This window comes from Austrofundulus limnaeus, unplaced genomic scaffold, assembly GCF_001266775.1.
Source record: "Austrofundulus limnaeus strain Quisiro unplaced genomic scaffold, Austrofundulus_limnaeus-1.0 Scaffold43, whole genome shotgun sequence".
Lineage (NCBI taxonomy): Eukaryota > Metazoa > Chordata > Actinopteri > Cyprinodontiformes > Rivulidae > Austrofundulus > Austrofundulus limnaeus.
Genome location: NW_013952445.1, coordinates 1,953,760 through 1,971,362, shown reverse-complemented (window position 1 = coordinate 1,971,362; position 17,603 = coordinate 1,953,760). Strand labels below are relative to the sequence as shown.

Below are 17,603 nucleotides of genomic sequence, written 5' to 3'. Positions count from 1 at the left end.
GCCTGGGCCCCACAACTTCGGAGGCTAATTTTGGGTGTGGGGGTTGGGTTTAGGACCAAGTGTGAATTGAGTTTAGGTTAGTTTTAGGGTCAGGTAGGTAGGTACCTGTGAGGTTAGTCTTAGGGTTTGTGGTCAGGGTTAGGATATAAAATTACCAAAAAATGAATGGAAGTCAATAGACGGGCCCCACAAGTACATAAAACAAGTTTGTATGTGTGTGTGTGCCACTCTGGGGTTTAAGCAGGCTGACGTTCTGCTTGTGGTGCCAGTGCTGCGTTTTTCTTTCCTGCCTTTGCCCTGCCCCCCCCCACCCCCCTGCATATTATGCTACAGTGACTGAAGCTGAACTCCGTTTTCCCCTGCAGTGAGGGCAAGAACACAACTGCCAATTAATGCTGTATACAGTGTGCCAGTGTTAACAGTGTGAGGCGTTCTGGTTCAACTTACTACACTGTTTGAAGAGAAAAAAAAGAGAGAAAGAGAGAAAAAAAAGAAAAAAAAGGTGGGCGAGCTAGCTCTCCTCGGGCGTGGCTAACCACTTGCAAGCTAACGGTGATTGCACTCTTCATGTGGGGCTCAAATGAACAGCTGTGATCAGATTTGTGACCTAACTACGGTGCAGCTTGTGCCTCATTGGTTGAGTTTTGTGTACCAGGCCAGTTGGCAGAGGCAAGTGTCTCCTCGTCTATCCTTGGGTTATTTTCTGACCATCTGTGCCCAGTCATTAACAGGCCTTTTCACAGTCAATTGTCTCGTTCCTTTTCTCCATTTCTGTTAGTTACATTGTGCGCGCCCAAGGGATGGAGCGCTTTTTTTTCCCCCCCTAAAACTCTTAAACGTAAACGGAGTACGTTTTTAGAGGCCGTTTTATTAGCGGGAACCAAGGAGAGCTGTGGAGACATAGGTTAATTCAGAGTGGCATTGTGGAAGATGCATCAAGCAGTGGAGATCAAATTACAGGGCAAAGCGCTCGGTGGTAAGAAAAACAAGCCAGTGGTATGCTGCAGAATGTGTGCGTGCATGCTGGGAGTGTTTAACAGCAAATGTTATGTGTGTCTGAGAGACTAGAGGAAGAGAGAGGCGAGGGAGACAGCAAAAAAAAGGGGGGGGGGTTCGAAAAAAAAGTGGGAGCAAAATAAAAGGGGACGAAAGAGACGAGGCTAACTGGGCCAGCGTGCACAAATCACCCTGACCAATTAGAGTCACTCATTTTCTCTTCCGACAATACCTCCATTTCTGATGTTTACAATCGTCAGGGTGAGAAATAACTGCGCACATCGCGGCAGCAGTGATGGCATTTGCAAAAAAACAAAAAACAAAAAGACGAAAGAAAAAGAGAGATGCGCCTGAAATGCATTTAGCCATTCCTTCTCCTCGCCTTTGTTATTGGTCTTTGTGTAATGATTTGCCTAAGGACCCAGATTTCCTAGCAACAGCCTGCCACAAAACATTTGGCAGGAGTTCAACATTCTCTCTCTTTGTGAGAAATGGCAATGCTGCCTCCCTGCTCTGCGTCTGCCACCAGCTCTGCCGCCGCCGCCGCTGCTGCTGGATGAGCCAGTCTGGCTGCAAGAGCCCTCTAATAATTCTGTTTTCATCCAATCACACCCCATCGAACGCAGGCACCTTGAGAGCCTCTGCCAGGAATCATCAATCAGCTCCTTAACGTGAACGCACGCTCCGACGAATGCGGACGCATGTGCGAGCAGAACAACATGCTAGCGTACGCACGCGTGCACATTTTGGTAATTAAATCCACGGATCGGAGTGCACACGACCGCAGCAATTTAATAAAAAAATAATAATAATCAACCGAGCACAGCAACACACAAGAAAGGTTAGTGCGGGGAGGAGTGAAAAATTTACAATCTGGCTGTAAATTTGGTAAACGCGCCTAAGTGCTCTCGACAAGGTTAATGAAGCCAGAAGGCCTTAGTGTATGTTGGTCTAGACACGACACAGAGTATTAAGCGGGGATAGCTGTGGCAGTGTATCTGGATAAGCAGTTTAAAAGTGCAAATGGGACTCTAATAAAGCGAATGATCCCCCACCCCAAGCCCCTGTTTTGACAAAGAGGCCCAAGAGGGACACCGAGCACCGCGTTTTAGATTCCAAGCACTGACAAACACCCATTTGTGGTGCCTTCTATCTTCCCCCTCGAATCCCACGGAAGCTTTTCCCTGTGCACAAGACGGTCGGATGTGGGCAAAACCCAACTGCCAATTTGCAGAGGATGTGCCATGTTTGCTAATGTGAAGCAGAGGCTAAAATAAATAAATAAATAAATAATTTTAAAAAATGAGACCACACAAACTCCGGAGGATGGACGGACTGATCTGCTTTCTGGCTCGAGCACTGACAGCGTTTTATGTTATTTATTTTGGGGTGTTTGCTTCCGCGACTAGACGGTTAGTCATGAAACTTCCATCATCACAGCCCGACGGTCCAGTTCCCGATGTTTGGACTGACTGGTGGACAACAGGGGGAGCATTGTGAATTTCACATGGGACAGCATCCCAAGGATTGTGTCGACCAGGCTGTAACGCTGATTTATACCACTAACGAACTGCTTAAAGACGCGGAATGCGGCGCAATTTCAGGGCTATCACCTTGACTTGAGATGAGGGGAGCCGCTGATCTGCCGGAATTAAGACGTAATCCCAGAGAGTGAAACGTGAGCGTGGACGTCCATCCTTCTCCAGGAGGCGCGAGGGAAGCCATTACCTCAGAGGCGCAGCGCGAGACAGAGTGTGTGCAAATGTCTCGGCGCACATCTGTCCCCGTCAATCTGTGCGCATGTTTTGTCTGCAAGGCGGAAGATGGTGTGGGAGAGGAGGCGGGGGCTAAAGCCCAATGAACTTGCATAATCAATTTTCACACTTTGGCAGCACCTGTTGGCTTGTCTTCATGTTAAAAGAAATGAATGAATACGTTACATGCAGAACAATTTCACACTGTGCTGCAGCTTCGTGCACAAAGACGAGGGGAAAAGAGGGAAAATGGAGCTGTATTGTCTCAATAGGTAACAGAGCTCATTTCATTCAACAAAAGGATGAATAGATATATTGACAATGCAGAAGGCGTGCTGAGGCATTTCCTGAATAAAGCCTCTTAACATTTTGTCCTCCTCTGGCTAACAGAGTTTGGGAACAGTCATTCTGAGTGTAGAGGGTCTCACTTACCGCAATATAATAGACTTTGGCTTTCTCCACCAGCTCCCAGTTGCTGTCCAAGTCCAGGTGTTTTTCCTTTTTGTAGCAGTTTGCCGCTGCCAGGTTAGCAACAAGGGACCTGCCGAGACAGACCCCATAAATCTTCTGCCTCGCTTATCATCCATCTTAATTTTGTCTCAAAAAAAAAGAAAAGAAAAAAAAGACACAAAGCCTGCAATTTTTTTTTTTTTTTTTTTGGAGATATGAAAAGGATGATAATATCTTCTTTGAGTTTCTGAACCACAATTAACATAAAGTCACCTGGATGTCTTTATTCTGAAATAATCTGACATTAGAATAAAATATTTGAGATAAACAATAGGCCACCTTGAAATTATTCGTATAATCATATCAGCAGCAAAAGTGGCTCATTGTTAGCGAGGGTTGAAAAACAACAAAACCGCATTGCTAAATGAGCACTTTAGTTGAGTAGTGAGTAGTGGGAGATTGAAGCAGGTGGCATTATCTTAACATAGCTCATTACCCCGTCCTCATGTTCTTTCTCTTTATGAGCGGCCATCAAACTGAGTGCACCCATCATAGCTACTTAGGGGGGGAAACTGTTAGGCGACCATACGAGGGTGTTGGAAGGAGTCTGTCCTCATACAGCGAGGGGAGGAAAAAAAAACTGCTGGCCACGTTTTGTGTCTGAGAGGAGAGCAGAAGTGTGCTAAGCTGATCAGAAGTGTGATGACGAAGGCTACAATGTGACAGCAGGACGGGGACTGCGTTTGACCCGAGCTGCGGTAATGGACTCAAAGGTTGGGACAAACATGACAGGCACAACGAGTGTCATTACTGAGGGAGTCCCGACAGATATGAGCACAGAAGAGCACTACGAGAGAACAAACACATCTGGTGATATGATACATTTAAAAAGGTCATATCAAAAGTGCCACTTTTAGCCATTCAAAAAGAGAAAAAAAATGCTTCAAAATAAAATCCTTAAAAACAAAAAAAGCCATCCAGTAAAGGTGGGGGGAATAGTATCTATTTTTTCATGTGTCGCAATGCTGACATGAACAATTCTGTATCTGTTGTATAATGTCAAAATAATTTAAGTTAATAACATGTTGAGGAACAGAAAAGGTGGAACTTTGAAATGCAGAAGTGCAGCACCCAGACCGCAGCTTATTCTGCACTGAAAACCAGTATTTAGAAACTATTGCAGCTTTTATGACGTCAAAATTCTGAAAAACATTAGTGAACGATTAGCTTCCGCTAAAAGAGGCTATGCTAATTTAAAGTACGCTAAAAATTCACAAGTGTAAAACTTATATTTTAAACGTGATTTTTCCCCAAAGCAAAGTCAATTATTCTGCCTTATAAGCAGTGCATGTCATGTGTAGCATAGTATCTTTAGCAGCTAAATTTCAAAATAAAAGCGTCAAAAAGAAATAACATGTGACAAAATCGGGCGGCTGTGGAGGAGTTGTCCTGTAACCGGTAGGTTGTCGGTTTGATCTCCCGTTCCAGCAGTCTCAGTCATTGTGTCCTTGGGCAAGACACTTCACCCACCTTGCCTACTGGTGGTGGTCAGAGGGTCCGGTGGCACCGGTGCATGGAAGCCCTCTGTTGGTGTGCCCCAGAGTAGCTGTGGCTACAATGTAGCTTACCACCATCAGTGTGTGAATATATATGTGAATGGGTGATTGACATAAGTTTAAAGCGCTTTGGGGTCCATATGGACTTAATAAAGTGCTGTTCAAGCCATTTACCATTTAAAATTTAAATAATGAATACAAAAACTGACTATGTTTGAAATACAGTAGAGGAAGTATTAGCTATTTGTTGTTTGACAAACTTCAAATGGTATTTATATAAATGCAAACTCAATAAAATGCTTTTATTCTGAAAGGAGTAAACTGGAAGACGTTAAACAGAGCTATAACTCTGGTTTGGATTGACCAATCTGCCACAGATGATTCTACCCATTAGAAAACAAACAGGTTTGCATCAGTCCCACCAGTTTTTAATTGGAAGGAGATGAAGACAGGCTGATGGACAGTCATTTTAGCTGTTAGCTTCCGCTAATTTTTTTTTATTTTTTAATCTGTAACAGCTTAGTGTTAGTGGAGCTAAATTCAGTGGATTAGTAGTTAGTGAACCTAACTTTTTGGTTAGCTGTGCTCACCCTTGTCCACACTTACCCAAATGCAATTTGAAAAAAAAAAACAATTAGCGTTAGCTACCATCTGCCGCTACTAACAAGAAGTGAGTAACATAAAAGTTTCCAGAAAAAGGCAACGTGAAATACAATATTTCACTGCACCTTTTATTACTAAGGATTTGCGTTCACATTTAGTTGTTCTCTGTGTTTCACACTTTGGAGCTACAATAAAACACAACCATCACAGCCATTCACACACTTAGTCGTAGGAACACTGAAAAAAAGTGGGTCAGACAGCTCTAAGAAGTGATACATGAAGATACTATAAACTATTTTTGTCCGTTTTAGATTTGATAGATTTTGTGCTCACAGTTTGGCTTGAAGTGTGACGCAGGAACACAGAAACAACCATTCACACCCTCACCCACAATATTTATTTAACTCAATCTATCAGCTAATTCATTAATAAACTCAACATCTCATGTGTGCTTTTAAGACAAAATGTAAAAATATGTAAGCTTTTTATGTTTTGTGCGTAAAATGTGTAACTAGACAGTACCCACTGAACAAAAGTCAGAGGATGAAGTGAAAACACAAGACACACCTCCTCAGTTTTGTAGAGCAAAAATATGAGCATAATTTAAGAATTTAAGTGAAACACAAGTACCGTTAAATTTGTACATAAAGGTGTTCCATATGTCATTAAGAAAACTTGGTGGCACAGTTTAGTGGGAGAATCTCAACCCAAAACAAACAAATGAAAACAAAACTAAAATTTAAGACAAACCTGAATCCTTCAAACTTTTTGGATTTCATCAACAAAAACGAATTACTTTACCAACAGCCAAACAAATTAACATAATCTGTTAAAAATACCTATAATATGCCTGGGAGTTTGGTATCAAAATCTTTTTTCTTCCATCAATTTGTCTTATGTCTTATATTCGTGCTTACCTCAGAATATAAAGTATGCTAAATGTTATACAATAAAGTTCAAATTACTGCACGTATATCAGAGGAGCATATGTCCCACCACCTCACTGTGAAATAAAAATCAAGCATTGAGCCTCATAATAACATCTCCTTATAAGTTGATGGAAATGATTCTTTTTTGACAGCTGAATGTCCTCCGACTAAGATTTGCCAGCACTCAAGTGATTGTAATCAGCACATAAAAACTTATTATGAAATATTATGCTTAATTAAATTAACTTTAATTACTTTCATGAAGCTATTAGGGCTTTACAAAAAAATGATAAGATGTTAAATTTTGGGCAGCAATCATGCAAAGTCTGAGATCCTGAAGGGACTGACTGATTGTTTCTTTGATTGCACATAGAGGGAAAAAAGGTGCTTGAAATGAGGTTAAACATGCATATTTTTATTTTTAAAAAAAGACAGGAACTCAAACTCTCAGATTTGAGTAGGTGGGATTTTTTTGGATGACTTCCACTAATAATCTGAGAGGCTGTGGCATGTTTGCTCCCTGTCCTTCAAAAGCCATCACTTTTCCAATCTCGCCCCACCAACGACCTTTCCTCCAGCCTCCCGAGCTGTCGGTTAAACACCTGTAAGAAATATTACAGAGTTCGCCTCCCTGAGCACGGCACCTGACCTTTTCAGGTGTCAGAGCCCACATCAAACAAGCCCACTAAGACCATTCACCGAGTCTGCCTCCCAGGGTGGTCAGGGTCCAGCGGTTGACTGACTGACAACTGCAGTATCCGTGTGGATAAAAGGCTGCAGAGGAGAGGAGTGTTTAGAGAAGGAGGTTATTGATCGACGCCCGGCCTATCATGAACTGCAGCCTTTAATGTTAGCGATATTTGTGGGTATCAGCGCAGAGTTTGACCTCTGCTGTCTCTGATGTGCTGATGATGATGCTGGAGTGAAAGTCGCCAGAGATGCTAAAGCCCCCCTCTTATTTTTTTTCTCTACAGGAGAAGGCTGACAGGTGAGAACTGGGCTAGCCCAGCAATCTCTGACACATTGCTACTGTCAGCCTATAGATGGATGACAACTCGCTGGGGTTGCACAGACTGAGTGAGGGCCTGGAAAAACAAGCTCAAGCTGTTCTTTTTTTCTATGAAGTGTGCACTTAATGATTCTCTGTTATGACTTCCAGCTGAGAGAAATCAAATTAGGCCTGTTGTGATAACCAATAAATCAATTAACTGCACGATAGATTAAAATGAGGTCAATAATTTTCATTATCCTACTTGTTTGCCTTCGTGTCTCCCTCTTTTCTATTCCTTAACATAAAAAGGAGTGAACTCTTGAGTCAGGTATTAACCAGGCACATGGTCTCTGGTCCAGGTCAGCTCTTAACTTACTTTTTATGTACATAAATTAAAAATTTTAAAAAGGCATACATGGGCATAATTTGAGGGGGGTGTGGGGTGGGGATTGGGTGGGGGTTACCCCCTACAATAGGTTTATCCAGTCAATAACCTCCCCCTCTACACACACACACCAATAAAATTACATAATTTGCTCTAACACAATAGATATTAACTGGTTAAGTACACAGCTGCAATTCTCTTGTCTGTAAGTAACTTTGACCTGATTTTAAAATTAATGATGTCATATATAACGTGGTTATATAAAATATAACGATCTACCACTACATGTCAGACAGTCCTCTTCCCTTCCTGTATTCAAGTCTTGCTTAAAAACAGTACTGAATTCCTTTGAGTCTGAGTGAGATGGTGTAAAACCTCACCGTGTATCATAACTCTTTTCTGTGTGTACTGTAAATATAAATGCTCCATATTTTTATCTGTATTTTGACTATGTCCTGTTGTGTCTGCCTACTGTACAGCACTTTGGTTGGCCTTGTGCTGTTTAAAGTGCTTTATAAATAAAAGAGGCATGGTATGGTATATATGTACGTTTAAGCATAACTGCTGAAAATGTCACGCAGGGTTTTAGTCGGCCGCCGTCATATGTTGTAATCTTTCCTAGCCAAATTGTAGTGCACCAGGCAAATACATACTTTTGGAAAATTGAGAAATTTAGGTATGTCATATAATATTTCAGTACAAAGAAAACAGGAAAGTTAAGTAAATTACAGTAAAAGCATTACAACGTATTTTAACCTCAAAATATTATATTTATTTAGTGAATAATAAATTATACTGTCTGGGGAGGTGGGGATCATTATTTTCATTGTAGTTTAATCTGGTCTTTAAACGATATTATCATTTATTGCAATAATTTTAGAGAAAATTTATCATCCAGCAAAATTTGTTATCCTGACAGGCCTGAAATACCTGAAAAACGGTCAAAATAACACAAAATAAGGGCTGTGTCTTGGTCACGGGTAATTAGAGGTGCCAACCCTTTCAGAAGCTCTTGAGAAATGTTTTATTTTAAAATAATATTAACCTATTGTCCCCTGTAATACAGGCTGCACAGGTACCGGTGGGCTCCTCGTTCTGTTCATAGTAATGGGCATCGACGTGGGCTTCTTCGGCCTTCTTCTTCAGAATCTCCCCAAAGTGGTCTTTGCCGATGCACCCAAAGAAGGTAGCCACCTTGTGCGGTTTCTGGATCATCCACTAGGAAAGAGAAAATAAAGACAGTTACAGAGAGCTCCGTTTACAAATATAAGTCTGTTTGAGGGGTCAAGTTCAGCAAAGGCAGATGGCACACAAACTGTAGCTTCACAGCAAACATACTGCTTGTGATATATGAGAGCTGCGAGCTGTCGTAAACAACCCCAAACCCAACTCCACAGCACACAGAGAGACTATTCTCATACGAGCGCTTCTCCTTCCTGCCTGTGTGCTAAAAACAGTCTAATCTCCTTATTTACACAAACCCAGTAATTTAAGGCTTCATCCATCTTATGCAAACACAGACTGTGTGTGAGTATGCACCCGCTGCCACAGGACACTCCCCGAACTGCTCTCCTCTTTTAAAAAAAATATTTTCCCCCCTCTTTGGGTCTCGACAGTCTCGATGCACTCTGTGACTTTTACCTGACGAAAGGCAACGAAGCTGCTCAGGTTTAACCTCCAAAGATTTATTGACGTGCAGTACGTTGCTGCTGTTTGCTTATTTTATTGCAGCCTCCAGCTTTGTTGCTGACGGGGGCCCCTTGTGAATGAGATGCTGCTGCTTTTGGAGATGACCTGTATACGTGTGAAATTAATCATTTCACCAAAAAGCATCTCGATGGAGGAAGAAAACTGCGTTTTCATCATCGTTCGTCTCGCCGTACCCACCATTTCCCCCTAAATCGGCTCTTTAGAAAAGTAAATCAAAGGAATAAAAAAACAAAATAAATCAAATGGAAAACCAACAGCTTAAGAAGAGATTCATTATTTAAACCAAAGCGAGCATTAGTTATCCGCACAAGGTTGATTGTTAACAAACTGCTAATGAGGGTAGATATTAGCATTTCTGTCTAAAAATATAAAACTAAATACAATCTAATATGCATATAAATACATTTTAATCTAAGAACATAAAATACAGAGATAATAAATGTTGCATCTGAAACAAAATACAAAAACTGGGATACTGTCTGAAATGTACAAACAACATCTAATAATAATTAAATGAAATGAAATCAATGAAAATAAAAAAAGTGTTTTTCCATTAAAAATAAAGCCTTGTTTTATAGTTGAAGTCAGCAATATGTTTAAAGGGAGGGTGCTATGTATTTTCTATGGACATAGTTCAGTTCTATTCCACAATCAAGTGATTATGTTATCTTTAGGAAAAGGCTGTCAAAATCAAAAACACTTTGAAATTGGCCTCTGTCTCTTTAAAACCCTCCTACCATTTCCGACACTCCCACTTCAGCACGTCTTCACAACAATGCTTTGGGGAAGGGGGGGCTCTGTGGGACTGGAGCTCAGGTGCAGACTGAGCTCCAGGGAGGAGCTTTGTGTAAATAGGCGGAGCTTTGTACCAGCATGCATTTAGCAGTAGCTCCACATGGCTATCACAGGAGATTCAAGGATTTCTCAAACATGGTATGTTTTTGATGAAGGCACGACATAAATGATATAAAGCTCAAAAAAGTTGATTTTGCATAATAACCACTTAAAAGAAGTTGGAATGGAGAAATTAGAAAAACTACAGTACATCCTGTAGTTCTTAATTATTATTGATCAATGTGGTTTTTAAGCAAGACTTCTAAAAATGTAAGCACTTATTCGCTAGTTTTATTGATTATTATTTATTTGATCCAATTACGTAATATTGGCAACATGTCTGAACTGCAGGAAAACCAGTTAAGTGCTGTTTTATTATATAAGATTTGGGACTCTACGATGTCTCATTCGACATGCATATAATCATAGTTGCTGGCTTTTTAATTGTGCACACAGGCTAGATCCTACAGGAAGCAACCCTCAAACAAATTTATCATTTGAATTTACGAATGCCCCTCATTTAGTCTTAAAAGAGCAGAAGCGATGAGTCTCCCTATCTTCTCTAAACATTGAAAGATAAATATTATCAATGACTTATTGCAAAGCAGCCTAATTATTCATGACAAGCAAAGGAGACTTTTTTGTAATATGTCGAGCAATTTAAAAAAAGAGATTTAATTTATATATTTCAATTAAATTTTGAAGTTTTACCGTTTGATATGTTGCTTTATTTTGATTAAAGCATCGGGTTTTGATTTATCAAGAATTTTATACACTGTGGGGGGAAGATTGTATCAAACTGTGTTTTCAGTGTAAAATGTGCCCATTCTAATGATCTTGTTAGTGTTGTGTTCCCTGTAAAATGAGCTGAGGTAAAAGTGATGTTTGCCTTCTGTATTTTGGTCCATGAGCAGCCCTACCACGTGTCATCTTGAGTCATGATTCAGTCTTTCAACCACGTCTCCAACTCCACCTGGTTGAAACACACAAACATGCACACACACTCACACACACACACACACAGAGGTTTGCTTTTATATCCCCGTGGGGACCGTGGATTGACTTCCTTTCGTTTTTTGGTAATTTTATAGCCTAACCCTGACCATTTACCCTAAAACTAACCTAAACTCAATTCACACCTTGGACTTAAACCTAACCCCCTACCCGAATTTAGTATTCGTGGGGACTGGGCTTTGGTCCCCACGATGCACATTCGGTCCCCACAAGGCTGCGTTTTTCTGGAAATTGGTTCCCGCGATGTAGCAAAAACGTGCCCACACACACACAMACTCACGGACATACGTGCAAATCCGAGCTCGTCTTCCCTAACCTCTTGCTGCAGGCACCTCACACTTATCAAGGTCACTGGCTTGGGTACACGTCAAGTCCAATCTGATTTTCCCTTCGCGGTGATGAGCTCCGAATTCAAGGTTAGGAGCTGCGGGCTGTAAATAATGACAGCGTGGCCCCCYCCATTTGCAGGCCTCTCAGGTGGGAATAGAGAGGGCCACCGAGGGGCCTCCGTCCCTCTGTGATGACAGCATGGTGAATCACACCAACCAGCGACCTCGCAGCCACTGAACTCTGCTGCCTCCTCCACCTTCTCTCTGTCACTGCCGAGCGGCTGCACTCTCTCTGCCAGCCCTGCTTGTCATTTTACAGGGTCATTAATGGACACACATACACACCAACATGAGAATACACAGTGCACCCACGCAGGGAAATGACTGACACACACACACACACACACATAGAGAAATCCTCTCTAGCTCGAAAAACTAAGTGAAATTGGGGGGGGGGGGCACCCCTACTTTTGCCAGAAGCTGCTCTCCTCTAATAAACACAAAGCAACAACAGATAAGAGGAAAATGTCTTCATTATGAGCGTGTAAAAAATGTATCTCGCACTTTTTTTCATCCCCCCTCCGTGGTACGCAGGAGTGGGGAGCAACATGAATTCATTTCCATCGCAGGCACCCTGCAGACAATCTCTCTCCACTCCCAGATTATGTGAGATAATACCTCCATTTTGACAAAAGCACCACTCGCAGGGTCGTCGAGAGGTCAACCAACCCTGTGCTGGGTATTCATGCTTAGTCACATCCCAATTATATYGCAGTGGCAGAGGCAGAAATTGGCAAATGTACATCAAGGCGCTTCATTACCGAGGGCCGCTCCAGTGAAATTAAGCAGCAGATGAGACAGAGTGAGATTTGCCCCCAGGCGACGCGTTAGCGAGAACGAGAGGAGGACGGGAAGAGAAAAAGAAAAAAAAGGAAGCTGAAGTAACACTTTTTTTGCGTGTGAAGGTGCTTGCAGCTTGTTTCTTGCACAGCAGCTCATGTATATTTACTTAACAAGGGAAAACGCTGGTCCCCAAAGATTAAAAAGTTCCCATGGCACACCACAGCAATATATCTCTAGGTGCATTCAGATACAGATGGGGAACTTAATACAAACAAGAGGGGGGGTGGGAATAATCCCTGGAAAACAGAGGATGCTCCACAGACGGCTACGGGCAACGCCGTGATAAATATACAATATGTTAAGTGTGGAATAAATCTGGCATAGCTTTCTGTTTAGCTCCAGTTCACCCAAATACTCCAAACTCCCAGTGCGCCCACCCAAAACTGGCCCCCGGGCCACCAGATAACTATTAATTATGACATCTCGTGGCTGCAAAAAGCCCCACTCAGGGACCTGACCTCGGTCTGCTCCTCAACATCCAGCAGCTGCCACTCTTCACTACGAAGGCAGCTTCTTCGTGTGGCAGCTTCCAGGAGGGCAATTACACAGCCCAGATGAGATGAGGCAGCTGAATGTTTGGGACTTGAGTGCTCAGACTGCTATTAGCACTATAAGCCATTACATTCCCTCCTCTCCCTTCCTGCTCCCCTCTCTCCTCACTCGCTGCTGTATATTGATGATGTGGTAATGGGACCTCTAGTTAGATATTCCTCCTGTAAAAACAATGTCTTGTTTCTAGTCTCCCTCAGGGGTCAATGTATTCTCCCGGAGTTGCTCGAGCTCATTTCTGCTCTATTAATGATGCAATTCCAATGCAATTCAGATCTACTGAAGACGTAGAGAAGGTGGACTTTTTTGTTTCTCTATTTTTTTTGGCGCTGGGAGTTGACGAATGACGCTTGGTGTTATCCTGCAGCTCAAAAAACAAAGTGGCGTCTCCTCCACATCACAGGGAGGCTGGTTGGCCATCACTCTTCTTTGCCGCCCTCTCGCGCAGCTCAGATCATCCTTTGAGTCTTTATTCATCACCAGCTGGTTCCCCCTTAAGCGTGGCTGTCCCTAATGATGGTCAAATTAATTACAGGCTTATCAGCCTTAGCTAAAATAAAATGAAAAAAAAAAGGGCCTATTAATAAAGACCTAAAATCGGAGATGGTGAGCCTGTTGGGGTGGCCCCCTTTGGTTCACAGTTTTTCCTTTCAGAGTCAGACGTAGAGAATGAAATCAGCGTTTCTGTTCACTGTGCGGTTAAAACAACCAGCAAACATCTGTCCATCAGGGCCTGTCATCGCCAGAGCTTTTATATAAAACACTGGTGGAGCGGAGGGGCCCCTCACCACGAGCGCTGACATTGATGAGGTCTGGCAGCTTCCATTAAATCACTCTTTCCTGTAAAGTGCCTGGCATCAAAGCAAGCGTCCGAGATTTTTTTTTTTCACTCAATCAGGTAACACACGAGGCAACCCTGCCACTGCCCCCCACCACCTCTGCTCACTTCTCTCTGTCCTCTCAGGGCTTGGAGCCTTCTGGTCAATAACTCCAATCAGTTCAATTTCATGCACAGTTAGTCATGTTGGGGTTCTAGGGCACCAGTCGCATTGGGGTTGCATATGTTGTAGTTGTCTTAGTTTTTTTTTTCCCTACTTGAGAGAGTTGATAAGTGGGGTGGGAACCTGTGCGGTTTAAAAGTGGAGAGCTAGCGTGGTTGTTTTAACTTTGCCTCAACACATCAGGCTCCTTGCCAAGCCATTAAAAGGCTCTGTGCTCTGCTTCAGTGACACAGCTAAAAAGACTAGAGAGCGGGTGAGAGGGGGAGCCGTAAATGATCAACAGGATAATGAGCTGATTATCAGTCAAAGGCATGGATAAGTTCCCTCTCCAGTAATTTCCTTTCAGATCAGTCAACCGCATTTTTACGTTTGCAATCAACGCTCAAAGGGGAAAGCATGAAGGCACAACGTGTAGGCTGATGGAGAAAATAAAACAATTTCGACTTCAAATATCCAGATACGCGTGGTCTTTCTGTTTAGTGCCTGCTGACATACCAGCATAGTGGGGAAGCTGGTGTATCACTACTCAATTCTTTGGTAATGGGTGTTTCACAGTTGTCATGCAGCTTTAGGCTCTGGCTGCAAGACAACATAAAGCTGACTGATAGTCTACTGATGCAATCTGTGCAAGTATTTCAGCATTCACTCATTTCTTATTATTTTGGCACTATGCAACAACATCAAAACTAAAAAAGACYGAGACTGAGCTCACCAAAATCCCATTAATTGTGGGCTTAATTTGCAAAACATTACCTCACTATTAATCGTTTTCAGTCGTGATGAGTCGCGGGGAGCTTTCTGAACAGTGAGCTTAATCCTTAAAAATTTCTGGGATGAGCCTTCCAGGTTGAGACTTTCCAAAGGGGTTCAAATGATGCTTTTCCAAACTAAAAAATGTTTTAAGCATTTCTTAAGAGTGTCTTTGGAACAGGACCTAGATAAGGTGAAAYTGAACAAATCCTATCAGGAGAAGAACCTCGGGCAGGTTTTGGACGGACAGAGAGAGACAGTAGATTGTGATGTGTTACTTTATAAAAAGGAGTTAGGCTACAGTTGAACACTTCTTAAATCAAAACTGTWTGGCAGAATTACAGAATCAAAGGTTTTGTAACCTCAAATGGAATGGTGTGGATCAGGGGTTTTCAAACTGTGGGGTACAACTTCCCTAGGGGGCGCCAGTGGTTTTGGAGGGGGGGGGGGCGTGACATGAATCAGGAAGTGGGAAACTTTACGTTCACACCTAGATTTTCTTTTGCTCAGATATTTTTTTTCCAGTGGTGTATCACTTTATCATTAAAATGTGACCTCCTTCTGACTTCAGTATGAACTGTAGCAGTTCAGAGGCGGAAAAAAGGAGTTCAGAGGCGACCCGTTGTGCACAAAAGAAGTGATGTCACACGCAGCAGGCTTTGTTTGAGCGAGTAACYACACATGCTACATTTGTTAGCTTAAGTTCTTGTGCGATCACAAGTGATTAAATTATTATCTGACCTGCTTGTCAGGTCCAGCGTTCACATTTAATCTTGCCTCTTGATGGATTCTCCATTGCAGCATTTTATGTTTGGTGCGGAACTTCAAGCGGATAAACTTAGAATATCGATTCCAACACTTTAGTATTGACACAGTCAATACTAATGCTAATTTAGCATCATCTGTTGCTGCAAGTTTTCAGTCCTCCAGAACATGTGAGAGGAAAAGAACAAGGACGAAGCAGTTGGACCTCTGTTCTGTGGCTGAAGACATGSAGAGATCTGTGCTTGAAACTCCCGTCAAGTTGGTAACATGTTAAATTCTTGGATGGATCCGCTCCGCTCACTGCTACCTCAGCGACGTTAGATGAGTCGTAAGGAGAAATGACACATCAGCATTCAGAGTCACTTTGTAACACATCTGACAAGTTGTGTAGGGTCAAAAACCAACAGATTGAGCCACATTTTCCTGTAGTGTGAATGTAATCTAAAAGAAAACAAGACAAGGGTTGTCATTGTGTGTACTTGTTRCAGAGTGAGGACCACTTGTGCCAGAGTCACTATCAAAGTGAGGTCTTTCATGTAAAGTAACTCACTTTATTTGCAGCTCTACTGCACTTTACTAGGTAGGTTTAGAGGTATGGTGTGAAYTACGTTTRGTTCAGGTAAGGGTTAAGATTAAACTTGTAATGGTTAGTTTTAGGGRAAATGTCTGGGTTAGGTATAAACACAGTTACAAAAATGAATGGAAGTCAATACAAAGTCCTCAGTTTGATGCAAATACAAGGATGGGTGTGTGTATTTTTTTTTGGCGGGGGCAGTTATACTGTATGTTTGCTATCTCAGGAGGACTTACGCTTGTTGATTTTGAAAACCCCTGGTGTAGAGGTTTTGTGGGAAATATGTAAATATCTCACAGTTGGCTAAAGAACATTACAATATCTGTCTAAAAAAGTTATAGTAGGTTCCGAAAGGCCTAAATAGCTGCCTTAGAACTCAAATAATTAGATGACTGAGGTGCATGTTGGTTCCTATTCATGTTTTTATTAGCTGTAGATACAACTTAAACGCAAACCCTCCGTCCTTGGTGCTGATGGTAAAAAACAAATAATTTGTATTTTTATGTTTATTAAATTTGACCCGTGCAACAACTTGTTTCTATGGAACAAAAACACAGTGAATAGTGTAATATCCATTTTTATTATACTTTAAACCAATGGGTTTCAAACTTTTTAGTTGCCGGATCACAAAATAACAGCTGTAGAAACTTGTGACCCCAGATCTTACTTGCTTATGTATTAAAACATTTCTAATCACTCTGTTAAACAGGGGTATAATAACAATATGAGCAAACCTAAAACTATGATACTTATKTTATCCATTTATAATATATATTTGCAATAAAGATAGTGAAAGTATTCCATTAACAATTTATTTGCATTTAAATTRATGTCTGGAAATGATCTGGGRACCCTYACTTGATGTTTCATGACTTACACGGGGTTCCCAAACACAACTTTGGGAACCGCTGCTATAAACCGTATTGTCATCGGCCCAGTGATGAGTCCTTGTTACATATTTCAAATTAAAATGCTGTGCTAATGCAAATGCAGGCCAAAACAAGATTACACAATAGATAAAGTCTTATCGATGCTAATTCTCACCTACGAAAGCCTCTGTGTTATTTTAATGTTTGCAACGGGAGTCCAAAAATGAATGATGCAGCTTCAGTTCAGTTATTTCTGGGAAAGGCATTTAAACAAGAAGTGCCAGTTTTATTAATAGTGGCAACATTTAAATGAAACTTATTTGCATCCCTTTGTATTCAACTGATTGCCATCTTTATCTCCTAATCAAAGCAATTTACCGGTGCTTTTGGTGTGATTTACTCAAAATATGTACCGGTAGGTAGAAATTGTCCCTGTGCTGCAGTTGAAGGGAAAGTAAAGAACAGTCTCTTCTAATACACTAGCAAACAATTTCAAGGGAGACGTTAGACAATAAAAAAAGGAAGAAAAAAACACCAAAACAAATCTTGACAGCTTGTGTGTCGAACTGCACGTGTGTGTGTGTGTGTGTGTGTGTGTGTGTGTGTGTGTGTGTGTGTGTGTGTGTGTGTGTGTGTGTGTG

General features: G+C 41.7%; 1 protein-coding gene across 4 annotated transcripts in view; it reads right to left on the bottom strand.

The window, feature by feature from the left end:
- The window catches only part of adkb (adenosine kinase b), a 166,178-nt gene that overhangs the window by 88,835 nt on the left and 59,740 nt on the right, over nucleotides 1–17,603 (bottom strand). For all 4 annotated transcript variants that reach the window (XM_014007661.1, XM_014007659.1, XM_014007662.1 and 1 more), the window contains exons 5-6: nucleotides 8,710–8,882; nucleotides 3,183–3,291 (exon numbers count right to left, since the gene is read on the bottom strand). In XM_014007661.1, coding sequence (XP_013863115.1) covers nucleotides 3,183–3,291; nucleotides 8,710–8,882 — 282 coding nt within the window. The remainder of the gene's footprint in view (nucleotides 1–3,182; nucleotides 3,292–8,709; nucleotides 8,883–17,603) is intronic.